This window comes from Scomber scombrus, chromosome 10 (assembly GCF_963691925.1).
Source record: "Scomber scombrus chromosome 10, fScoSco1.1, whole genome shotgun sequence".
Taxonomy (NCBI): domain Eukaryota; kingdom Metazoa; phylum Chordata; class Actinopteri; order Scombriformes; family Scombridae; genus Scomber; species Scomber scombrus.
The window spans coordinates 17,672,082-17,699,644 of NC_084979.1; the positions used below are offsets into that span (position 1 = coordinate 17,672,082).

General features: G+C 39.1%; 1 protein-coding gene across 1 annotated transcript in view; it reads left to right on the forward strand.

Moving 5' to 3' along the window:
- cacna2d3a (calcium channel, voltage-dependent, alpha 2/delta subunit 3a) overlaps window positions 1-27,563 on the forward strand; it is a 124,863-nt gene that overhangs the window by 41,116 nt on the left and 56,184 nt on the right. The window contains exons 4-9 of the mRNA XM_062426865.1: window positions 17-76; window positions 15,146-15,308; window positions 20,219-20,350; window positions 21,749-21,960; window positions 23,056-23,130; window positions 26,900-26,989. Of these exons, the coding sequence (XP_062282849.1) occupies window positions 17-76; window positions 15,146-15,308; window positions 20,219-20,350; window positions 21,749-21,960; window positions 23,056-23,130; window positions 26,900-26,989 (732 nt within the window). The remainder of the gene's footprint in view (window positions 1-16; window positions 77-15,145; window positions 15,309-20,218; window positions 20,351-21,748; window positions 21,961-23,055; window positions 23,131-26,899; window positions 26,990-27,563) is intronic.

Here is a 27,563-nt window from a genome sequence, read left to right on the forward strand (position 1 = left end):
TGTTCTTCTTCTATAGAGACTGGTAGAGGCAGCAGAGGAAGCCCACCTACAGCACGAGGAGGATCCAAACCTTCAGGTGTGTGTGTATGTTTCTTCTGGATCTACAGTGTATTCTTTCCGCACAACATGTTCATTCCTTGTTCTTGTAAGCTCAATAATTAATTCATGCCAAAAATAATTAACCCTACATGCCAGTGTGTCTGTGATTAGTGCTCAGTGAGAGAAAAGGCCCAGCAAATGACAGGGGTCTCAACAGACGAGGAGAAGGCATTAGGAATCTTCTTCTGTCGTCTGTTTCACTTGTCTAGTCTTACTGTCTTTTCTCTTTTAAAAGGATGTGTTAGTCCAAGTCTCTACGGTCATATTGCCAACAAATGTCTCAGTCTGACACTGTCACACTGTAAGGTATTCACAGTCCCGCAGGAGAGCCCATGCCTGTAAACTCACACAACACAAACACAAATGTAAAAGTACACTTGAGAGTCTTCAACACAACTAAACCTCAACAAAATAAATTCCCTAACATTTGGTGAATTACTGTGCATTCATGGCTCCATCTACTTTTTCAGTTTAGTAAGGGGTTTACATTCTGTGAATAATTCGTAAAAATTATAGACAATTAGATGTCATTTCATGAGCCATTTCAGACAATCTAAAATGTTGTGCTTTAGTGTTCAGTGACTTTTGGCAGGACAGAAGTTCTGTGTAAATGGAAAAAAGTTGAATGGGAAGAGGTTGTAGCAGTTGTTGCTTGCAGCAGACACTGACTAGATGCCTGCACTAATTATTCCATAAAGGCAAAACAAATCCACATTTTCACAAATTAAATATCAGTTTTATAGTTGCTTATATTCCTAAGGTTACTTTACTTTACCCTGGTACACTGTTCACAGTCTCAGTCTAGTCTACTGCTATACATTGTAATCTGTCATGATGAAGTAACTAGTGAACCAGCTGTAAGTATTAATATTATGACAAAAACAATAGTAATGTAGGCCTGAATCTGAGTGTAACCCAAAGTATGCCTGTGGAAATGTGTTTGGATGTAGCTAACTTGAATGTTTTGAGCCTACAGATGAAACTAATATTAAGGGGAATCCTCAGTCCATATTGAACATCTAGTGTTCAGTTAAGGCATTACAACTGCACTTACATGTTTAATAGTAGTAACAAAGATTGAATTGCGTGTTGAAAGCATCAAATCTATTTTGTCAGAGTTGAAGCAATTAATACTCATGTTTTTGTGTCTAAATTTACATAAATCATGAATTATTTATAGTATTATATCACTGCTAAAGTCCTACTCAAAACTGAACACATTTTAAATTATGCCCTGGGAGTTCCACCTTCAGTTCTGCAGACTTTGGCAAATGCATTCAGCTAATCATATCTGCATACACACCCCCAAACCCAGCCTCTGCTCTCATGGTTCTGCCTCAAATCCATTTGAGCAGCATTAATTTTTAGAGTGCAGCCTTGTATTGTGTGTGTGTGTGTGTGTGTGTGTCTGTGTGTGTGTGTGTGTGTGTGTGTGTGTGTGTGTGTGTGTGTGTGTGTGTGTGTGTGTGTGTGTGTGTGTGTGTGTGTGTGTGTGTGTGTGTGTGTGTGTGAGCCAGATAGAGAGAGAAAGAGAGACAATGTGTTGTTATGTTTTCGCCTAAGTTTGTGTGCATCATGCACATCTTAAAATTGAGTTTATTAAAGTAGGAGGAGCAACAGCAGGAACTTGAGTTTTAAACAGAAAATATGATGCTAAGCCGACTTGGGAGTATTTGCTGCTAAACTACTTATGAAGTCTGTGGTGTGTGTGTTATGTGTGCCCGTGGCGGTGAGTATGTGTTTACTTTGTCAGCTCTTTAAGGCATTACAGTGAATGCCCTGTGGTTTCTTGCTGTCATGGGCCATTACGGAGGATCAATTACTAAATTTAACCACTGACTGCTGTCCTGCTCTGAACCTCACAAAATGTTCCTTTCATTTCTCTATTTCTGATCACCTGTTTGATTCTTCACTCGCTGTGCAATGTCCTCATTTGCACCTGAAGGATTATTCCACCCTCTAATAAACAATGCTTCAAGGAAGAGCATGACCTTGCTATTTCGATTTGGACCAGGATTTGTTGTCCTTTTTTATTTGGATGGTGTATGGTTTTTAGCATTTAACATGGATAACTCAAACTATTGATCAGGAAGAATAATCAGCAACTTTTTTGATAATTGATTAATAATTTCAGTCATTTTTAAAGAAACAACTCTAAGCCTTCTCTGGTTCCATCATCTAATGTGTTTTATGTCACAGTGAATTGAATATGACTGCAACTAATGATTGTTTTCATTATTGATTAGTCTGATAATTATTTTCTCAATTCATTGATTAATTGTTTGGTCTATAAAATGTCAGAAAATAGTGAAAAGAGTCAAAGGTGACATCTTCAGATGTTTTGATTTGTCGGACCAACAGTCCAAAACTTAAATTCACATATGAAAAGCAAAAGCATCAAATCATGACATTTGAGGGGCTGGAAACCGCAATTGTTTGGCATTTTTGCGTAAAAATTGTCTAAAATTATTATTCAGTCATCAATATAGTTAGTCATTAATTTTCTGTCGAGTAATCGATCCAACAGCTAATCTTTGTAGCTCTTAAATCTAATATCTTGGGTTTAACCAACGCTGGGCTCTTGAAACATTTGATGGGTAGCTTTTACAATTTTTTTGTAATTGTAATTGTTTGACATTTATTAGACATAATGAAAATAATTGTCAGTACATCACCCTGAGATATATGAAGTGCGTTCACAGTATGCAACTGTACTGAGGATGCAGTTTAAGCTCTTATAAATCAGCAAGTGCTTCTCTCTAGATTTATAGTTTAGTATTAGCACTTAGCATAGAACCAAACAAAATACGGTGCAGGCACAAAATGTATGGTTGTACCTACAGTACACACATACATTCTATCTCGTTTTTTAGTTTAAAGATACATCTCATATGCACCATAAAACACCATAATAAAACAACAAATGGATTGGTCACTGAAGAATACATTGTGAGATTTTGCCTGTTGTAAAGTGATGTATAAATATCAGTTTGTGATACTGTCTGTCTTCATAAACACATACTTATAAGTGTAAAGTATGTTACTATGAAGGCAGTTTTGCATGATTGTGTGGACGTGTGCATGTGCATATATGCATGCATGTGTCACTTGTCGACACTTGCCTATGTGTGTTTGTATTTTCATATTCTGCTTGAGGGGCAGTAACACTCTGTGGGCTCACAGCAGTGCTTTATGCCAGTAATTACTTGGAGATGATGAAATGAGCCCAGTAAAGTCAGTTTCCCTTGTTTCTGCTTTAATGACACAGCGGCAAAGCTGATAATGGCTGATATAGAGCTTATAGTGTAATGCAGACTTTCACAATGTCTAGGACCAAGTGAGATACCAATTATCAAGGTAAAATACTTCTATAGAAGAGGTTATAGTACACCAGCATGCCTCTATTATGTAGATAGTGAATGAAAGAGTGGGAAACAAAATCAAGAGAGGGAAGGGAAATTGAGGGGGAAAGGAGAGCAGGATGAAGGAGGAGGGAAATAAAAGGTAAAAATTAGATTAATATGATGATGGAGTTTCTTATTTGAAATAAGCTTCAGGTACAGACTGATGTACAACTCACTGTTGAATTTATGAATTTTAGATTGAGATAGCATGAATGAGATGTATTTATATTTAGATCAAATACATACTTTCTAATATAAGCTGGCATATCAATATCACTGCATATATCTTTACCATTCTGACTGGACTAAATTATCTAATGCTACTTTTCATCAGTAAATTGCACTAGCTAGATGCTTGTTGCTGTGGTGTGAGAACCACATAAATGGCATTTACTTTGATCAGAGATGAACATATCATAGTTTGAATGGGATGCAATTTTACTTTATTACAGAGCTTAGTTTTTATAACAGGAGGAGGAAAGAAAAAAGTCATGGAACACATTGAACCACAGACCTAATCAAACCACAGACCTACAGGTTTTATTTACTCATTGCAGCACACAGCACAGGTGCATACTTTCTTAATTATGAGTACTTCAATAACATACCATTAAAAATGATTTACTACCTGCTGGTATTGTGGAAATATCAGTCATACTACACACCAGCCCTCCACCCATTATCTATCATTCATTAACAGAACACAGTAGAGAATGGTACATTTTTAAAAAAGTGTTAACAAGGGATGTCCCCATCAAGATTTTTGGCCTGTATCTCAATTAAAGCATTTAAATATTGGGTATGTTCTAAAACTAAAGCAGATCCAATACCTACATTTACCTAAATGACACAGCTGTCCAATGCGAACTCAAGCTACAACCTGAAAATGAGATAAGACAGAAATTCCTCCTGAAATAATTTTTGTGCCCAGTCATCCTCATTATTATCTATTTTCTTTTTTCTTGGTTATGTCTGTGACTTGGTGCCACTGAGCTAACATCAATGTTAATCCCTCCTCCAGTCCGCATGTCAAAGTGTACGTGGGGCAGAGACTGAACCCAAAATTGCTCCTGATGGCTGCACCAGCGGTGTGTGAGTGTATGTTAGATTAGATCTCCTGATGAGCAGGTTGGCACCATGCATGGCAGCCATCAGTGTATGAATTTATGTGTGAATGGGTGAATGTTTACATGTATTGCAAAAAGCGCTTTGAGTGGTCAGAAGACTAGAAAGCTGCTATATAAATGCAATCTATTTACCAGTGCTTCTGCTGTTGCCTCCCTGCGGATCCACTGACATTATCCTGGTTAAAGTCTGACTGACTTACTCTATTACTGTTCTGATTTAAGCTATTAACGAGTAACTTCAATGAGAAATAATGGAATGACAGAACATATTACATCAAATATTACAGAAAATCTAGTGAAAGATCTTGATAGCTACAGAGGAGATGCCAGATCAGACAAAATATGTCAAAATGCAGGCGGTTCTGCATCGTGCTCCGACATGCGGCACAAATTGAATCCCTGCTTGACTTGCTTGCTCATCATAGTAATAATAACTGTCTGATTGTCTTTGCCTGGCTATCGTTCTGCGTCCACATTAGTGTGGCCATGTTGGCGTCAGTGTGTATCTCCATGTGCATGAGCGTGTGTGTTCATGTTAATCCTTAGTCAAGCAGGTTTTTCAGTAAGTCTTGGCAAATTATGTCACAGCCATTAATTTTTCATTGCTAATTGTGTTTTGAATTGCCTGAGCATAGAATAAAATGGTTGAGCATTCTTTAGTTGTGAACACAAGCTGCTTGTAGCCTTTTTTTTTTTGGTGCTGTCTGCATGCATGTGCGGTGTATGTGTACACCTGCGTAGATGTGCATGTATGTATACGTATGTTTGTGTCTGCATCGCTCTGATGGTGGCCTTTCTAATAGTGCTTTTTACTGCAGAACATGGTGAATAGATGGTAATTATCAACAGCTGTGCTAAAAATACCACATCCACGCTGTAGGGTGAAACCTCCTCCATCACTATTTGGGGTTTATTATAAAATGTTTGTGTGTTTTTTTTGCTATTGGATACATATTTGGCTGGCAGCGGTTTGTTAGGAATTTCCTTATCTATCCTTTCCAGAGCTCTTCTGCTTCCATGTGAAATTGGCACGGTAATCTGCTGCGATTTTCCTCCCTCGCTCTTTTACCCGCAATGCTCATGTACTGTAAATAGGAAGGCAGAGAGCAGTCTCCCATGCCCTCTGCAGCCAATGAAATCCTTCCTTGGAGGTTGGAGACAAACAGCCAATTGCCAAGCCTGATGTTGACTGAAAATGTAGCCCCAGTCTGGAGGGAGAAAAATGCTTAATCTTTTTTTCCCCTCTTGTTCTCATACTCTCCTGTCTAGAGTATTATCATAGAGTGCAGAGAGGTGGCCACATGCTTGTTGATCTGCCAATTTCCTCTCTTTTATTACTGGCAAAAATTATTTGACCTGAGTGTGTGTGCCTGTGTATCCAGACTATCCTCTGCTTCGCTATCATATCAAATATTCAATTTTAAATCCATTTATTCAAGATTTGGCCTTGTCTGTCCAACATGTAGTGTACAAATACACATACACACTACTTTTCCCTTATCCATACACATTGTATGTCTCACCCACTTGCTCACTCCAGGCGCAAAGCACTTCAAGGTACCATCATCTACAATCTCATAGAGAAGGGTACAAAATAGTAGAAATGAGTGTGGTCCCATACCCTGTCCCCACCTGCTTATCATTTTATTGTTGAAATGTTTACATCATAGGATTCTTATCAAGCAAGAATCAGAACAAAATAAAGATGTAAAGTTGAAAAAACAAACAAAAACAAAAGATTTCTACACATAACCTTTATTCTTCAGATTACATGCCCAAACACTACATTTTTCAGAAAAATATTATGGGCATTCAGCTCTAATTGAACCTCTGCATCAAATGATTATGCTGCAACATTATGTATGTGTAATACAAGCAAAATCCACTTAACAAACTAGCCATCCTTGTTTCTGCATAAACCGAGAAGCACATGCATGAATGGATCTGCCATCTTGGAGCTAGGAATGGCAACACCATTTGAAAAAAACAAAAACCTTGCACTTTATTGAGGAAAATTATCCAATGTTACATATTTGTGCATGGAAAAGTATGCAAACCTCTAAGATTATTAGTTCATTTGAAGGGGAAATTATTGTTGGGAGTTTCAATCAATGGGATGACAATTACATGTGAGTGGAAGGTCCTGCCTTATTTAAAGAAGAGAAGTCTGGGTCTTCACTGTCAAAGTCTGAGCTTCATAATACAGGTTTGTGGAAATTTGTCTTGACTCATACAAAGGAGATTTCTGAGGACATTACAAAAAAAAGTTGCTGATACTCACCAGGCTGGAAAGGCGTACACACCATTTCTAAAGAGTTTCAGTCTACCAGTCAACTATCAGACAGAATGTGTGCTAATGGAAGACATCCAACACCATTGTTATGCTTTCTAGGAGTGGTTGAACAACCTAGATCACACCAAGAGCAAGGCGTGTAATAGTCTGGGAGGCCACAAGGGACCCTAAGGTAACATCTAGGAAAGTAAAGGCCTTTTTTACAGTGGCTAGAGTCATTGTTAATTAGTTCACCATCAGGAGGTCATTGAACAGCAATTGTGTGACTGGTCGGATTGTAAGGAGAAAGCTAGTACTCTCCAAAAAGAATATTGCTGCAGTCTAGGATTAGCCAGAAGACTGTTGGATAAAAGTTCTGTGGATGGAGGTGGCCAAAATTGAACATTTCGTCTTGCATATGAAGCATTTTGTTTGGCAATGAGCAAACACTGCATTCGAATACAAGAACCTCAGCCCATCTGTGACACATACTGTAGTGTCATGGTTTGGGCCTGCTTTGTTGCCTCGGGGCCAGGATGGCTTGCAATCATTGATGGAGCTGATTGATGGAGAAATGTCAAGGTGTCTCTCAGTGAACTGAAGCTCTACAGAGGTGGGTCATGCAGCAAGAGAACAACCCTAAACATACAAGTTGTTCTACCAAAGAATGGTCTGAGCAGTTTTGGAATGGCCGAGTCAGAGTCCAGACCTTAATCCTACAGAAATACTGTGGAAGGACCCGAAGCTGGCAGTTCATGCCAAGAAGCCCACCAACATCCCACGAGTTGAGACTGCACTGTGAGAATGGATGGGCTAAAATTCCTCCAAGTCTATGTGCAGGACTGATAAACAGTTACCAGAAACATTTGGTTGAAGGTAAGGTAAGGTGAAAGGAGGTCACACCAGTAATTGAAAGTAAGGGTATGTACATATACATATTTGCTTCACACAAATATGTAAGGTCGGATAATTTTCCTCAATAGATAAATTCATACGTTTAAAGTTTTTGTTACTGTTCTAGTGTACTGTCCAAATATTTGCATAGAAGCCCCTTTGAATTTAATTGAATTGGATTGAATTTTTAAAAAATGGCAAAATAATAATTAGCAAATGTAATGTAATCATAATCATAATTAAACTTAACAATTTACCAATAATATCATGTGTGACCAAGTGGTGTTGTTTTTGTTTTCTCTTCTGTCTGTTTCTTTACTTTTTTAAATGTTTTTATTTTTTTTATTTACATATACACAGACACACTCCATTCTGCAGAATTGTTTTGAGGTGTGTAATTAGTGCTGTAGCCTCACATGGCATCAGACTTTTAGTCATTTAATTCTTAAAGTGGGTGAGCACAAGATTTAAGATGCATGAAGAAGGATTTTAAGCCCAGCATCTGAACCCCTACATGGTCTTTCCTCTGAGTTATTTACTCAGTCTGCTGTCTTGTTTACTCACTGCTTACCTGTTTCCATGCCCCCTGGTTGTTTTCCAGTCACATTTCCACACTCTGGGAATGGTGTTCCTCTTTTCCAACCGTGAAGAAAAAGGGTAGGGCGGTGGATGAGGAGAAGAGTAGAATAGAAGTAGAGATGAGAGTTAAAAGTGAACACCAGAGGGTGGAGCGTCACGGTCAACCCACTGCTTCACAAGCACTTTTCTCTCTGTCTCTCTATCTCTTCCCTCCTTGGGGCTGTTGACTGACTGTTGTGCTTTTTGCAGCAGGAACTATTAGTCAAAATCAACAGTGAGTGTTTTTATTTGTATGTGTGAAAGTGGGTCATGCACTTATATATGGGGGATAGTAAACTGCATAGGTGCTAGCCTTTAAGGCAAATACGACCCTTGGCGTCTTTTTGCCATACTGTCACTAACATACACAATTTTGTCTATTATAACTGTGGCTATAATTTAAAGAAATTGCACAAACGCTTGAAAGGAAGCGTATAATAAATGAGTTTCACTCCAGCAGCTTACATTAAAAGCATTGTGCAGCAGTATTATGCACTAAAACTAAAAAGGTAGCCACTCAACTCTGTGATTGCAGGTAAATAGCAGTATTTAAAGTCAGGATTACATTTCTGTCTCGCTGTAATATCTTCCTGTTCAGGTTTCACTCAAGACAATATTCTGACTGATCTGAATAAACCAGCAAACACAGGTCCACAAAAGCACAGAGGGAGGTGCTTATGAAACATAATTCATACACTGATGCAGTTAGGAATCAAAGACAAATTACTTATAATTGTTAAGATAGTGCTTCATATAAAGACAGCGAAGAATGAGAATATTAAAGAAAACCTAAACCAAACCTGATAACAGAAAACTGAAATAAAAACAAAAAGTGATTTAAAGACCATAACTTTATCAGCTGTCTTTCATGTGGTAAGTTGGCTTCGCCAAAATAACTTCCATTAATTTGTGTTACTAATCTTTGCAGACTGATTTATCTGATGTCTCTCAGTCCATCACAATAACTTATGAATTTTATCATTGCAAAAAAGGTGAGCAAATACAGTTGATACATGCATCACAGCAGAGAAGTATGATACAGTTTTGTTTATTTTTTTCTTTTTGGGCTAAAATAAATGGAAATTGTGCACTTGGCTGTGCAAAACAATTAGCTTGTATAGTTGAGAATACATTGAAATTATTTCACACTCTTTAAGATCTTGACCTGATGAAACATTAAACAACTTTTTCAGGTCAGGGCATTTAGACCTGATTAAACAAAACAGAAGACTTACTGTCTAGTCTTCTTTGAAATCCGCTTTTAATACTGTCACATAATTACTGTGTAAATTAAAATATATTGCCATCCATCAATCCATTGATCCATTGATCCATTGATTGACCGGGTCGCAGTGGCATCAGACTGAGTAGAGATGCCCAGACATCCTTCACACCAGCAACACCCTAAAGGTCCTCCTCGGGCATCTCAAAGTATTTCAGGCCAAAAGAGATATGTAGTCCCTCCAGCGTTTTCTGGGTCTCTGAGGTGCACAGCAGGCATCCTAACCGAGTTCACAAACCACCTCAGCTGGCTCCTTTCAATGCGAATAAGCAGCAGCTCTATTCTGACTTCCTCACCCTATCTCTAAGGCTGAGCCCAGACATCCTCTAATCCTCTACAGGAAACTTTTTTCAGCTGCTTGTATCTGCCATTTCAGTCCATTGCATATAAATTACACATCCACCAGAAAACAAAGACAGAGAACAGAGATAAGTCATTAAGAAATAAAATATACAACTATACTCAATAGAAAGTAAGTACCTGAGAGTTAGAGGCAGAAAGTGATATAACTCCTTAGTGTTATTGTGCTAACATATGTAGGCAGTGTACACAGAGTATATCTTCAGGCTTGCATTTTGAAACCGAGAACTGAGATAATATCTGCTGTTTATCTCCACTTACCCCTCCTCTTCCTCTCCCTCTCTGTCTGTCCCACACTGAGTGGGTGCTGATGGTACATGTGTGATCTCTCCTCAGCGTAATGCACTGCAGCGTTAAAGATCAGGTTGTTAACACCATGATCAGGGACTGCATTAGTGGCACTGGGCGCTCCTTCACTGTAATGCTGGAATGGCATAATTGACTTACTCAACACATACACCCACACTTAGACACCCACACACACATGAATGCACACACACATACAAATACACAAATACAAACACACACATACACACAAAGCCTCAAATGATGCTCAAGGCCATGCATGGATGCACACACACAACCCAACAACATGGTTTGCCCCTGCCACCATTCACACACCCACATTCACTCCCACACTATTGAAACTCAAAAGCTGATGGGTGCAATTTTAATCAAAATTAAAGCCCACATGCTGTGAATTTAAATAAGTCTATTAGCAAACTCATTAACCATTGTTTGTTTTAGTTTTTTTTCTTCACGTTTTTCACTTTATGTTTTCTATACTTTCCATGGCTAATGCCTCTGGTGGCAGTTTCCTCGTGTCTTTACCCTTTCTCTCACTGTCTTTCAAGCCACTTATTTAGGGTATATAGCCAGAGTGTCTGCACAACTTTTTCACTGTTATACATGTGGCTGCCTAATGTACATGTATGAATGCTTTTCTTTTACATTTTCCTATCCTTCTGTCTGTCTTTTAACAATAAAACTACAGCTATTTGACATTACTTTTATTTAGAGATTGAGAATTTATCCCATTTTCTTATTCAGCATCTATCTCTGTTCATGCAAGCAGGGAAGAAAGATGGAGCACAGCCAGCAAGATGTGAGAGACACAAACAGAAAGAAAGGAGGACTAGACAGAGGCAACCTGGCAATTGCAACAATGGTCTCACAGATAGAGCTGATAGCAGCCAAACCTTGCCAGTGAGAGCTGTATGCAAAAGAGAGCACATGGGAGTTGAACACTGGAAAGACACAGGGTGGTGAAGAGCTTGACGAGGACTGCATACAGCCAGTGAACAATGGGTAGGAAGAAACGGGCTGAGCCAGAAAAGGAAAGGAAAGAATCAGGTTGGGAGGGAGAGAAAGAAAAAGGAAGCGAGATAATGATAGAACAGGTATAAAACAAGACAATGGCAGAAAGGGAACAGAGTGGAGACGCAATGAGGCCTTGTTGCAGGTGCAGTTGGCACTGTGTGTGAAGTGTGTGTGAACATGTGTGTGTGTTTATTTCCCAGTATCCTAATTATGGCTTCAGACATTCAAGATGTTACGCTGACTTATAATCTTTGTCATTTGAAAATAAAGTTCTGTAGAATTTGCTTGACTTTCATGCTATTTGAACATGTGTTTTGTGTTGATGTCTTTTTGACAAACTGGAATGGGTTTGTAAAAATTATAATCAGGTTTAATTAAGCCTTGCTTTGGACACCATGGCCCCCTTTGGCAGGAAATAAAGATATAGTTGCCAAAACAGGAGAGGTCAGATACAAAGGAAGCAATAGATGGGCGAATAGGACACATAAACAATTCTCTGCATTGAGAAACGGTGCCAGCATCCCACTGCCTGAAGGTCATCATTCCTGCAACCCCACCAGATTTTGTGCCATCGGACACTTATCCGTGTCAGTGGCAGCAGCTTTTTGATCAAAGTTTAAGTAAATGTGGACTACTACAAAAATTGCATACAGTATTGGGAATTTTTGCAGGAGTGCCCTGAATGTGAGTTGAGTTGAAAAAACTTCAACTCTCATTATCCAATCAGATTAAATGAGAGGCTAGCTTTCTGTGGTGGTGACGACAACAAGTGCAGACAACAATCACTGAGAACAAACTAGTGATGGCTGTTGCTGGATACCTGGAGCTATATGACTTTACCAACTATAGTTGCCATGATCAATAACTATCCAAAAAAAAAAGGCAGTGAGGTGTGCCTTGCATTTCGCAACCTGCAAAAAGCACTCAGGCCCTAAACTTTTATACTCATACTTCAACTTATTGACCAATAAACACACCTGGATCAGTGCATCTGATCTTTCACGCCTTTTGTGCCCAGTCTCAGACAAAGAGGTAAAGACTGCCATGTCTCCCATCAAGTCAAGCAACCCATCCTGTATTGTTGAAAGGGATGTTGAATGTATGAAGTCTTTATTAAATTATGGATACATCATTCATGTTGGTGCATTGTACTGACATTGTTTTGGACCCCTGACCTCACCCAATAATTTATATGCATGGGTCCGTCCTATCCCATCCTGTCGCATCCTTTCTTTTTGTCCAGTACTGTCATATCCTATCATATTCTATAATTTCCTACACTGCTCTGTCCATTTACCAGATTGTATTTTATCATAGCGTATCATATATCATATTGCCCTGCCCTGTTTTGTCTTAATGTATCGTTCTCTCCTGTCCTCTGCCTGCTATCTCTCTCTTGTCCTTTCATCTCCTCTCTTTTATTGATCTCTTTGCTTCTTTTTTCTTCTCATGACACCTTTTATGTGATATAATCAAACTTAGTTGTAAACAAAAAAAGCTTTTTTACTTGCTTTTCCTTTTTTCCTCTCCTTTTTCCATTTTAATTCTCTTGAGTTTATTACTATCCTGAATTGTGCAACTTGTTTGAAAACATGCAACACAAATAAACCTTTACTTACTTGCTCGCTAGAAGTTGTACTGCCACAGCTGACTTGTCAGGGTTTAATATTTACATTCTTGGAATAGATTTTTTTTCCTTTAAACCACAAAGTTGACATGATTCTGAAAAGCAAACTCAGATAAGAAACTAAAAAAACCCTGTCCTTGTCAAAATCATCTTATTTGCAGTCTGCACTCTATTGCACTGGGGGGAAAAAAGGTACTATGCTAGTCATAGAAAATGGCTGGTGTCCCAACCATTTTAAAGGTCAGTGTAGATCAGATTTTTACAATTGGTGGGTCAAGACCCAAAAGTGAGTTGCATACTAATGTCTGTACTGGCAAAGTTAAATGCTGACTGAAGAAACCTATGACCTACACCGGGTGACACTGTATGAACGGTTGCCATCCTGAAATCACTCATACACTTGTTTATCAATAACATAGAGTGAAAAAATGACTAGAGTGAACAAACAGGATGAACCTTTTCAAAACATATTTTAGAGGTAAAGGAGAAGAGGGAAAATATAGGCTGAAACACACAACGCTGTGCTCCCTCACCTTGAATGGCAGTGTTCCCCTTGATAAAAGGCTAATAAGCCTAATCAGGGCTGATTAATTACACCGATAGGCGCTGCGTTTGCCAGCCTAATTGATGGCTTTATCTTTGTTTTGCACCGGGCTGAGGGGATGATGGTGTTCCTTAGGAGGAACTGGAAAGATTTAGCCCAAAATGAAGGTGCTAGAATAGAGAAGGTGGTGGATCAAGTGTTTTTCTCTGGGCATACAAATGAGAGTCTACTGAAGTGAACAGCAGAGTATGTAAGCTTTTGTTAGAATACTTTAATGGGGAATAGGCAAAATATGCTCTTTTCTCTGTACAGATTCACGTTTTACTTGGACCTGCAGTACTTTCAGTCCCACCTTGCTCATCTTTCAAAAATCAAAGTTCAGTGTCTGTCCCCCCTTCTGAATGATAACACATGTATTGAGGCTGTGTATTGGACTCTTGAGAATGGCAATTCATTCTCCTCAGAGGGCCTGTCCAAATGCTATTCTCTTGGTCATTACAAAAGAAATCAATGTGACCTTAAGCTATGTAATCACCACCTGCACAATGGATTGGGCCACTGCTGCTACTATTGATATTGACAGTAAAATAAAATATAGATGGACATTTTATCAGAAATGTGTGGAAAAAGTGAGCAAATTAACATCTTAGTATTCATTATAAAGTTTAAAGCAAATTTCAGTGTAATGAATCAAGACCTGGTTCAAATTTCAGATGTCATTAAAGCAAGATTTAAATGAGAAGAATTTTGAACTACACTCACAATCTAAAAGCTGCTACACAGACTTCACTGGTGACTTGGGCACAAATTATTTTACAGGCCATATAGTAAATATGATTGCACTGCACATGTGCTTCTATAATGATGCACTGAAACCTATCTTTGCAAGAGCCTATTTTTTCAAGACTGAAATCCCAAAGATTAACAACCATAGATTGACTCCTTAAAAGGTCCTTCACTTATTTCAGCTTGAATTGACATAAGTTAATACCTACCATTACTGCCTCTGCTTGTGTCTGTGTAGGTCTGTAACATGTAAACATAAATTGATATGCATGTTTTTGGGTTTTTACACTAAAATGTAAAATTTTCTTTTTACTTAATCTTTTATCTTCATCTCTTTGCTGTCTTTTGTTCGGCTATAGTATGTGCAGGCAGTGCCCCTGTGTAGAGTCTCAGACTTCAAAGCCTTTAGGATGCAGGGAGCCATGTGCTCTATATTTGTCTAGCTCTATGATTTATTAATAGTCTCCCAAGTATGCGCAGTACTAAAAATACAGTGGAGGCAGAGCACCACATGCAGCATCTAGCTAGTCAATTCAGCAACTTTCCACTGTAACATCATGCACGTCTGGGATGATCCAGGGATTCAGGTTACCTCAGTACGTAATCTACTGTCTGACTCAGCATTTAAGTGACCCAGTCATCCTATACATTGAAAACACAATTCAGCAAGTCACACTGTAGAAACTGAGATATAAGATTCTAAATTAATTAAATTACATATTCAGTAAATGGCAGTATTTGGATGTATTTAATTGTATGTGCAACCTCATCTCTGTGCCTCATTCTCTTTTTCTCTCTCCTCTCATCTACAGTATGAATACTTCAATGCCGTATTGATCAATGAGGTGGATGAGGAGGGGAACAGCGTAGAGCTAGGGGGAGAATTCATCCTGCAACCCAATGACCACTTTAACAACCTGTCAGTCAATCTCAGCCTCAGCGTGGTCCAGGTGCCCACCAACATGTACAACAAAGGTATGTTTACTACCTCCTATGTACAATAAACAGACTGTATGCTCAAAATTACAAGTATGCAGACTAGGTTATGTTTAACACCTTCAACTGTCAAGGTTAACGAGAGCTGGACCCACGGTGCAGACAAAGGACCCGAGAAGTAGTTGCAAAATAAAGTCTTTAATGATTGTGGATTGGCTGAGCTGGAGCTGGAGCGGGGCAGAGGTGGCCGTTTGAGTCCAGGGGAAGCAGGCAAAGGCAGGGAACTGGAAACAGAGAACACTGTCAGGATTAGCAGGAAACAAAATAAGTAGTCAAAATCTACAGCGCCAATGTACATCAAACTACCACGGCGGTAAGCTGACAATCTGGCGATGAGTGGTGAACTGAACCAGGCTTATATCCAGGGGAGAGTGGAAGTGGCTGATTGTTGGCAGGTGGCTTGATTGAAGATGGCTGATGGTGTGCAGGTGTGCAGGTAAGTGGTTAACTCCAGCTCCACCCAGCTCCAGACAAACACACACACACACACACACACACACACACACACACACACACACACACACACGCACAAGCACTTCTTTCTCCGACAGGGAAAACGAGACACATGCCCATAAAAGGGAAGGGAAAACAAGGAAAAACACTAGGATTCTGACATCAACATAAAAAGCCATGTGCATCTTAGCCTCTCATGAGCTGATTTTGTTTCTAAATGGTTTAATCATTTGGGATAATTGAAACACCAGTCTTAAAATGAGCGACAATCAGTACAACAGTTAGTATGTGCTGCTGCACATAAATTTGTGCCAGTGTCAGGAGGGGGATTTGAGTTCATTAACTGTAACTCTGGATCATCCGTGCCACACACTGACTTAATTAGCAGTTAAATAATCAGACATTCTGCTAATTTACCATCCTCTCAAGTCCAACCAATGAAATCGTGGCCTTGTACAATGCTCAGTGGACAGAGTGAACGTCATGTCAGCTTAACCCAGCTGTCATGGGCAAGGAAATTATATGGAAAGAGAGTGAAAGAGAGGAGGGGGGAGAGGGAGAAAGTAAACGAGAAAGAAAGTAGGTTAAGTCAGACTGATGGAAGGTCTGAGCAACAGATTAATTACAGCTAGGTGGAAAAAAATAGAAAGGGCAAGTGAGAGTGACAGAAAGAGAGTGAATGAAATGGAAAGGAATTGAATGAAAGCGCTTGGAGAGTGAGGCTGGCAGACCGATACAAGGAGAGGAAGGGTAATTTTGATTTGATTCACAGGCAAATGAGTAGAATCACGCACACAGATACAGACGTATGAGGGGCCGTGAGGGACATAAATCAGATTTTCAGAAATTTCCATTTGCATACACATACTTTTCCTCTCAAATACACATATGAAACCAAAAATACTCACATACTATACTGAAATTCACAAACACATAAAAGTGAAATGCTTTCACATACACAACTGAAACACTCTCACATAAAGAACAGAAAAATGATATGCTTACACACACTACTAAAAATGCTCTCACACACAATCCTGAAACGCTCTCATACAATCTACTGAAACACTCTCACACATACTACTGAAATGCTCTCACACACACTACTGAAACACTCTCACACACACTACTGAAACACTCTCACACATACTACTGAAACACTCTCACACATACTACTGAAAGACTCTCACACACACTACTGAAACACTCTCACACATACTACTGAAATGCTCTCACACACACTACTGAAACGCTCTCACACACACTACTGAAACGCTCTCACACATACTGAAACACTGTCATTTAAACTACTGAAAAGCTTTCAAACGTACTAGTAAAATGTGTTCATATACACAGCTGAAAAGCTCTCATATAATATTGTGAAATATAACAATTCAGTAGTGAATATGACCATTACAGTTAAAAAGGAAGGCCTTCCTGTCATGTGAAGGAAACAGGAAGACTTCACACTAGGATGTTCATGTGCTCCTGCTGAATTTTCAACAACAATGAATCTTTTTCTGATTTGTTTTTAAAATCCAAACCTTATTTATTCGGGTGAGAGGCAATGAAGAGTATGTTGCACACTTTTTTACTAGTGCTCTGCAATGCATTGGGTCTCTGCAAATCGAAGATTCCAGCAATTTCTGTCAGGAGAGGCTTTATAGAGTGCTTGAGGATCATACACAAACTATATCTGCATTTCTTGCTGTGTCCAGAGATGATCATCATGTCAGTAACCTACTAGGATCACTGTATAGATGATTTTGCAACTTTCTGTATGACCATGAGGCCAGGCAAAGATCTATTGATGTGACCAACAATTTGATACCTCCAACGACCTTGACTGGCCACCCAGGTCGGCCCCGATACAGCATAACAGCCGAACAGATTTCTCACTGTGTGTCCCTTGGTATGACATGGCAAAGAATTGCATCATGTTTCAGAATCAGTCAAAGAACTCTGTATAGACACAGACAAACTCTGGGGATTGAGCCATTAAGATATGCAGTTTTATCAAATCAACACCTGGACAGCGTTGTGACTGATATACTAGAGAAAACTCCAAATGAACAAATTATGTCCCTAACGGCCCCTCACACGGACGGACACACACACACACACACACACACACACACACACACACACACACACACACACACACACACACACACACACACACACACACACACACACAGAAAGAGAGAGAGAGCTCCAAGAGTCTTAGATCTGCAGGCTTTGTTCACTGGTAGTGATAACGTGGATGTATTGGTTGAGACTGCAAGGAGCTTGTTGGTGGGCAAAGTCTCACAGAACTGACTGAGGGGCTTGGCTTGAGGAAAGGAAATGATTCTTTCAAACATTTGGAAACATATTTTACTGAAATTGTTCTCCTTTGGAATGAATTTGCAACAGTTTTGTCAGCAAATACAGCCTCATGATAATGATGAACATACCATCCTAATATTTCTAAACCGTTTCTCTTGTAGTTTCATACAATATTGTATACAATATTTTAGTCACATACAGAAGTATCACTTGAATGAATCGCAAAAGACTTAATGTGGGTATGTTGCTACAGGTGCAGGTTAGAAGATGAAATATGACCCAGGAAATTCAATTTTAGTAACACATCCATAGATGTATAATAATATAAGACTTAACAACACAACTACTGATTGACCGATACTATGATACTGTATTGTCTCGCAGCAAAAGTTGAGCAAAGTTCAACTTTTTTTTAGGACAACCTGTTTGTTTGGGTTTTTTGCCAGTGCTCTCTAGGGTGAGACTCTCAATGTACCAGCACAGTCTCATTAAAACAAAGTACGTTTTTGACGCAACACTATTCTTTGTCTTATTTCACCACACATAGCAGCCAATCACTGTCAACTGAACCTGTTCTTCATGCTGCTGAACAGCTGGCTGTTGCCTGTGCGCGTCATAAAATGGTTTGGTGGCAGCAATGATGAATTGGAGGTTAAGGCCATTGATAGCAGAGAGCTGTATGGCCCTGGAGATTAATCGCAGAAGCATCACGCCACATTCAACGTCCAACATCCATCTTCCAAACTCATGCTGCAACCGAAACACAACCCACACCATCATACTTTATGAGGGCACATGACAGGGACATAGGATGGATGCAACGATGTCATGCACATATTTACCGCATTTACCATACTCTCTGAAATGGGAATATGTTCACATCCATCCACGTGAGCACATGCACTAATGCGCACATCAATTGCTTCTTAGTCACTCTTCTTGTTAAATCTCTCCGCCCTAATCATCATAAGTAACTGAATAATGTGAAGTTGATTTCAGCTCATAATGCTCAGACTGGTGCAGTGGGTAACCTACACAATTGTACTTTTTAATCTGAGCACACGTGCAAGTGTGAATATATAGAATCATGGGAGCTCCTTTGATCAAATTGAATTAAAGAGTGCATTAGTTGAGAGGAATTTAGATGACAGCTTACAGGGAAAGTCGAACCCATACCCTCTCCCTCATCATGACGAGTTGAGATTGTAATAGACACTCAAACTGCACCAGAAGTGACTGTATTGTTGTGTAAATGGAGCCTGGATCAAATCCAGCCTTCTTTCCACTCCACTCCATAGAGGTGGATGAGTGTTTACTATCAAGAGAGGGTTTTAGTGTGCTAGCTTCCAGAAGACTAATTCAATCATGGCTTATTGGCATGACTGTTGACAGCAGAACAATGTTGCCAGCATAGGAGATGATGGGAAATCTGTTATCTGCTTTTCTTTCTCTCTGTCCATTAGGTACTTGTCTGTCTATCTGTCTTTCTCTCACCGTAATTTTCTGCCTGCCTTTCCGTCTGCCATCCTGGCTTTCTTCTTTTCTTTTTTTTAATCTCTCTCTCTACGCCTTTTGTGTATCTGTCTTACTTTATGATTGTGTCTGTCTGTCTGTTCATCCTTTCTGCTTCCATCTTCCCTGCCCCGCTTCTGAACCAAGAAAAATCGTGGTAGTGAGTAGCTGTAATGAACTTGGCTGCTTGGCTTGCGAACCAGTTACATTCATGATCTTCTCAGACTGTACATTGAAATAGAAGCATCAGAGATTGATAAGCTTCATCATTGATTTAGTCAGTTTGGGTTGAATTATGAACAAATGCAACAGCACTGTTCATATTGTATATATATCTCTTGTTCTTTTTCTGTATTTCCATCTTTTCATTCTGTTTTTCTGCTAACATTTTCTGTATCCCTGTGTAATGAATAGTTCCTGATAGCAATCTGTGGAGGACTGCATGATACGATATGACTGGATGAGCAGGCACTAGAAAATACCTGTTCCAGCATCCTGGAGTGTATAACAATGTTAACCTTTTTGCTCAAATTGTGTTTTTTCTCTCTTCTTCATGCGTGTCTTTGTCTCTCCATTTTTCTCCCTTTAATCCTTAGACTCTGCAATTGTCAATGGGGTGTTCTGGTCTGAGGCCTTGAATAAAGTGTTTGTGGATAACTTTGAGAGAGACCCATCACTCATATGGCAGTACTTTGGCAGTGCCAAAGGCTTTTTCAGGCAGTACCCAGGTAAGTGTGTGTTTGTTTGTGTTGGTTTGTGTGTTATATGTGTGTTTGTAATTAAGTTGCTGTCTCCCTAAAGCAAAATGAGGGTTGTGTGGGAATGCTCAGTGACTGATAGCTAGACACCGGAGGCTAGTGGAGGGGGAAGAGCAGATAAAAGAAGAGAGAGGGGGGAGGTTAAGGTGAGAGAGTGTGAAGAGATTAGAGAGTGGCTGAAGAAGATATATTAAAATTAACATTTTCAGGTAAAGTGGAATGAATAAGAACAGAAGAAGCATGATAAAGAAAAGCAGCCTATTGAATCACATTAGCGAATACATACTTTATTATATGTGGCACCTACTATGAGATAATCGATGGAAAGACTTCTCTTTTTTATTTTTATTTTTTGACCTCTTGAACCAACATATAGGTGTTCTCTAATAATAGTTTTTAATATCATATGCCTCAGTCCACATCTGACGTGTATATTCTGTGCTGCTCCATCTTTCAAAGGGCCTCCTCCACTGTCTATTGTTAGTGTTCTGACCACCGAACAGTATAGGTCTAAAATTACCTTGCCAGGGATTCATGAGATCACGATATTATCACACCATAAAATGTAATTCTTCATTAACAGTGATTTGTAATGGTTTCGGAAAGCCAGAGTGCATTACTACAGCTGCTAGATAACGTAAACGTAACTATAGGTTGTTTTTTGAGGCCTGAATTTTGGATCTATACTGTCATTTTGTTGTTTTGTTTTCTGTTCTTTTATGAAGATATTTTGGCCCACCTGGAGATCATTGCTGCTATCCTTTATCTTAAATATCTGGTTAATTCAAATTGCAAATAAAAATCAAATTTTCTGTCTATTGAAAAATAATCCCTATGCACACAGTTAACAGTGTCCCCTTTGGATTATTAAGTAGGACATGGGAGGAATTTCTAAAATGAGAAATTGCTGCTGAAGTTCAGTGTAATTTAATGCTGTAGGAACCACAAATACAATTCCATTCATCATCATTGTATTAGGGTAGCAGCAAAAATCTCAGAGATAGATATCTCAAAACCACAGCAAATATAATTGGAGCTATCTGCGTGGCTAGATAGCACGACAGTTAAGTGTAAAAAAAAAAAAAGAAAAAAAAAAGGTATTTTCTAAAAGAGTGTAGGGGCAGAGCCAGTTCTAATAAACAGACAATGAATGTTTTAGATAAATCGTGTTGTGACAGTGTGCTTTGGCAGAATGCCTTTAGGGCTCCATAGAGCATATTTCCTGGCCACCTCTTTTATGTTTCATGCACCTTACAAGCCAAGGTAACAATTTGTTTTCCTTCTGCACAAATGATGCAACTCTAGCACTATTGCAATTCATTGTGTATTGTTTGCTCTGACTTTTGATGTTGACTTTGTCTCTTAAAGGGATCAAATGGAAGCCAGATGAACACGGGGTGATAGCTTTTGACTGTCGTAACCGGAAGTGGTACATCCAGGCTGCCACTTCTCCAAAGGATGTGGTGATCCTGGTGGATGTCAGTGGCAGCATGAAAGGCCTGAGGCTGACCATCGCCAGGCAAACTGTCTCCTCTATACTGGACACTCTCGGAGATGACGACTTCTTCAACATCATCGCTGTAAGTTGACACAGATGTGCATGCAGCTGTAAAGAGGTTACATAAACTACTAAGACTAATTCAGATAGACACACACAAACATACAGGCCCACATCCTCTCCTCCTCAGATCAGAGGAAATGCTGGAACAAATCAGCTTTCTCTCCTGTCACGCTCACAACCAATTAGCAGTCAGCTGAATGAAGATTTGAATTGCAAAAAAGACAGTTGTGATTGGATCCCGCCTCAGGCACCCAAACCATTGTTATCGCATCTCTGTCTGCTGAAACAGTGCAAGAGTGTGTGTGTGTGTGTGTGTGTGTGTGTGTGTGTGTGTGTGTGTGTGTGTGTGTGTGTGTGTGTGTGTGTTTGCGAGGCCATACACACGTGTGTGTGGGTGTGTCTGATGCTATTTCACATCAAAACATAGTTAGTCACTTTGCCAGCCTCCATTCTCTCTCTTTCCACAGAACAAAATCTTCATTATCATTTGATATCCTAATCATGTTATTTTGAAAATTATTCTTTTGAAAGATTAAAGAAAAGAGGATTTAGAAAAGTAGGCAGAAACATATTGTTTTCTCTGAGCACTCTTAAAAAGATGTCATTTTGACTCATTCACTCTTCCTCTTTTTATTGTGTTGCTTATTACTGTGTCGCTTTTACAGTGTTGCATTCTATAAACATAGAAAACACACACATGAATGAAAGTCACACACACCCTATTATGAAAAGTATTCTTTATTTCTACTACAGTATATGCAGTGATGTAACAAATTATGTGCACACATGAAAAGTTACTTCTTTTCATGCTACAGTGTACACACACAGAGATGCATATGCACATACACCGATTAGGGCAAAATGGCTGGCTTTGGAAGAACACATTTCAATTCTCTTTCTTGGACTTTGAAGTCTAATTCATACTCATGCATTAAATGGTGAATATTATCACAGAATGGCAGGCAGTGGGTACATTGTGTACTGCACTGTGTGCTTTTCATCATGATGAGTGAAGTTTTCTAACATTTTCACATTTTACATTTTTTGACATTAAATTAAACATTTCTATATAAACAGCACAATTGATTAAAGTGATCCATTTTTGGTCTTCCAGTACAATGAAGAATTGCATTATGTGGAGCCGTGCTTGAATGGAACTCTGGTCCAAGCAGACGTCACCAATAAAGATGTGAGTTTATTATTTTTTTCATTCTTTCTCCTATTGTTTGTCTTACATTGCTTTGATTGAGGCTTGGCAGGTTCAGAAAATATAAATCTCTAATTATCTGTGAATACATATTCACAAATACACTTGACAAAGATATATAATGGAGGCATGATATTTTACAGCTTAACAATAAACTTTATTTTATGAAATTACACAGTGCACTGAAACAGTAAACGTCACTGGGAGTTTGATAATTATAAACACTTATGAATGAAAAAAAACACATGTACATATATATTAAACTCGAATTAAGAAAAATAATGAAAAATACATAAAATGCTGCCTGTATAACTAAAAAATAAATATATTTAAAAATGAAACTTAATATAACTGTTCTGATTGAGTTACCTCAAAAACTGAGAAGGAACAGTCTGGTTTCTGGTTGTCTGGTTTCTCTGCTGGATTTATAATTATGCTGGATTTAGCATCACCATTTAATGGCCGGTAATGGAAAACAAGATAGCACATTTCCTGATCTGCATGACCAATGTCAGACTGTCTTTTCAATGTGTTGAATCATCATTACATCATTTACCAGCAAATTATTAGAATTACTGATTAACTACTGAGTAACTTGAATTAATGACACCTGCCAACATAGATAGGCAGAGAATTTTAAGCTGGATAAGGTGTTGGCATGCCATACTATCCTGGTTTTCAATCAAGAATTCAAGCTGGTGTATACAAGTGTAGTGACAGCTATAGTGTAGAGTATATAGTAGAGTGTGTAGTGTAGTATAGATACAGTGTTTACATCAGGACACTCCAAAAACCAGAATCCTTGTGCAAATGTAAGCACACTATGTGAATGTATACTTGTTGGACAGTTCATACAATATGTTTTCATTTCATTCATAAGATGTGATAATTCACAAGTGATAATTCCCTGATTCCATTCTTCATCCCTAATCCTCTGCCCCTCTTTGGTGATTACAATATAGGCTCCATCTCCAGGTGCACACTAAAAATTCCATCCCTTCTGAATTCTTTAAAATTCCATTTTAAAATTCAATTGCTAACCTCTATTAGTGCAGTCCATACTTTCACGATGCAGCTGTTTACTTGCAAAGGCATGGACCCCTTTTTGTATGTGCAAGTGCTGTAGAATTATGTATGTGTGTGTGTGTGTGTGTGTGTGTGTGTGTGTGTGTGTGTGTGTGTGTGTGTGTGTGTGTGTGTGTGTGTGTGTGTGTGTGTGTGTGTGTGTGTGTGTGTGTGTGCATGCACGTGCCTGGTGTGCCTGTTGGTGTTTAAGTTGGTTTCTGTTTATATACACTTATGCATATGGATTAGTATTATGTGTTTAATTCCAGATGGTAGTGTAATGTACTGTGAGTCAGCCAGCTAAGAGAGGAAGGCAGTCTGCACTGGTAGATAAGGCTAATGTCTTTTACTTCAGCCGGGGGCAGAAAGTCACTGTCACACTGGAGACTTAAACAGACTGATCTGTCTTTCCAAAATCAGTTATTTCATGCCCAAACTTAAACTGGGTCATAAATACCAGTTGTCAAGCTGTCACGGCTATGGCTCTCACTCTCACATTCATCTGGCTATATTAGCAGGAGTTAGTTATTTGTCTACTGACTAATTATTACTCACATGCACGTCAGTTCCAGGCTAATATTTAGATCCATTAACCTAGACTTCTTTTCGAATGCAGATTTTAAAAATTCATTTTCACTGGGCAGAATGTTTTTGAATGGATGCAACAACTGAGCCTGGATTTGACTACAAGAAAAACTGCTAACCATTACCAACAGAATGGGTGGTTGTACGTATGAACCAGAATGTTATGCTAATATGATGATGAACTATATGATTGACATCATATTTTATCACTGCAAACCTGTAATGTTGAAACAGGCCTATCCTCATGTCACAGTACTTACAGTTTTTGTTCAGCAAAATCAACTCTTTTTCATGCTTTTATCAGAATTGTGTCTGCTTTAAGCTTTAGCAAGCTGCAGTTTATGTTATTTTTATTCATTCATTATTCTGTCTCTGTAGCCAGGTGTCATTAAGCTGACTGCTGTGATCATTTTTGAGTATGAAAGGGGTCTTCAGCACTGAAGGGTTTGATGTCCAAGTTACATTTCAGAGCCTCGTGGTGCAGCACAAAAGGTTGGGCACATTCAGCATAGCATGAACACACAGACACACACATTCTGACTCTGCCACTTTAGTGCACTGCTGTGCCAGGGATTGAACATAGCCCGCTGTGCTGAGACAAATTACTTCGATCTTAACTCACATACACACAAGTGCAAGCACTCGCGCGCACGCGCGCACACGCGCACACACTCAAACTCACTAGGTAAAGTTGCTGTGCTCCAGGGTACAGCCTTTTGTTGGAACCGATTAACCTTTTTATCCACATCAAAGAAAAGGTTGTGTCTTTTTGCCATATGGGGGTATTTTCAGGGATGCTGGAGGTTGTTTTTGTGCACATTTTTGTGTGTGTGTTGCTGGTGTTTATTCCTGTTTGTTTGTGTGTGCGTGTGCGTATGTGTGTGTTTTTGCTCCCAAGTGAGAAAACCCCTGCTATGTCTTTACACTGTTTGGGTCCCCTACTGTGTGTTGAGAGACTTTCCTCCTCCCATTAGTAAGGGGCAGAAGACTGGAAGAGATGAATGTAGAGGGAGTGAAAAGAAGGGTGGAGGAACATAATAGGCTGGGAGGATCCTGTTGTAGGTTTGGAAACTTACTAGATCCTAAAGAGTGAGAGACAATTATATCTTATACAGTATGTAAAACCTTTGTTGCCACTGATATTATATCAGTGTGTTAGAGTGTTGCTCACTTCCATTGATGGGAATGGTTTTTGCAGTTTGTTGGAGAGCCAGATTTTACAGGAAATGTTCCAAATGCCAACAACTGGATCTAAATCGCTATAAATAGGTTGAACTGGATAATGGGCTCTGTGTGTCCATCTGTGTGTGTATATGTCCATCCATCTTTGCGTGTGTGTGTACGCGCATGTGCGTGCCTGCATGTTTGTGTGTATTAGTTAACCTCCAGGCTGTTGCAGATAATTATACATGCACACGAGACCTGTTAGACAACATTAAACCCATCATTAATTGCCAGAGAGGTAATGTACCCTTTGTGGCATGATCACACCTATGAACGGACAGACAGACAAACAAGTAGACACACACACACACACACACACACACACACACACACACACACACACACACACACACACGCACTAGCACACACACACACACACACACACACACACACACACACACACAAGCACACGCACTAGCACACACACACACACACACACACACACAAACACACACACGCACACGCACTAGCACACACACACACACACACACACTAGACTGAATGGTTGTCAGTTAAAGGGAGGTAAAGGGAAAACAGGATATATTTTAGTTCTCTCAGTCAGTATGTGACAGTTTGCTGCAAACACTGGCCTAGTGCCCATTTGACTATTGGTTCTATTGCTGTTATCTCTATTCACAAATACATTATGGTAAATTAAATTCAGCGAAATATAATGTCTCTCTGTTATGAGAAAATGAAGCCAATACCTTTATATTTGTTATCTTTTTATTGATGCTGGCTCCTGTTTGTCCCTTATTTTTATTTATTCTCCATAAAAATCAATAATGACCTCCAATTCTGTCACCTTTTATGTTTTTTCTTTCTCTTCTCTTGTCACCATGATTGTAATGTTTCTCCCCAAACTTTATTTCCCCAGCATTTCCGGGAGCACCTCGACAAGCTGTTTGCTCAAGGCATTGGTATGTTAGACATAGCTCTGACTGAGGCCTTCAATCTTCTTAGTGACGTAAGTATTTTGCTCATGCATGATCACACACACCTACGCGCACATGCACACAACCACATACACACAGAACACAAATTGCTTGATGCACAAAATGAATTAGCACTGTAATTAATAGCTAAATCAACAAAATCATCATGCAAAAACCAAGTAAACAAGGCACTTGATGACTCAGGTTACTGGGTCGACATCTTCTCATTATGAATGAGCAATTAATCAAACACTCAAACACATGTACCATTACTTTCTAAATGCTCATATTTCAACAACATGTACTATCTCTCTAAGTGGACACTACAATGACAAATGTTTCCATTCTGGTTAATGACTCCTCTTTGTAATCTCAGGATGGTAATGCACTCTTACACTAGATTTCCTTGTAGCTTGTGTGCATGCACGTGCATGGGAGAAGGCATGCTATTATTATTCCATTAGCTTGATGTTATAACACAGTTAGCTTCCATGTCTTGATGGTAAGTGATGTAAAGATAAATTACATGCTAATGTAATGAACTACATTAAATGTTTGGAAAGTAGATTTTGTACAGGTTCAATTTGCATTCTGATGGAAGAGGAG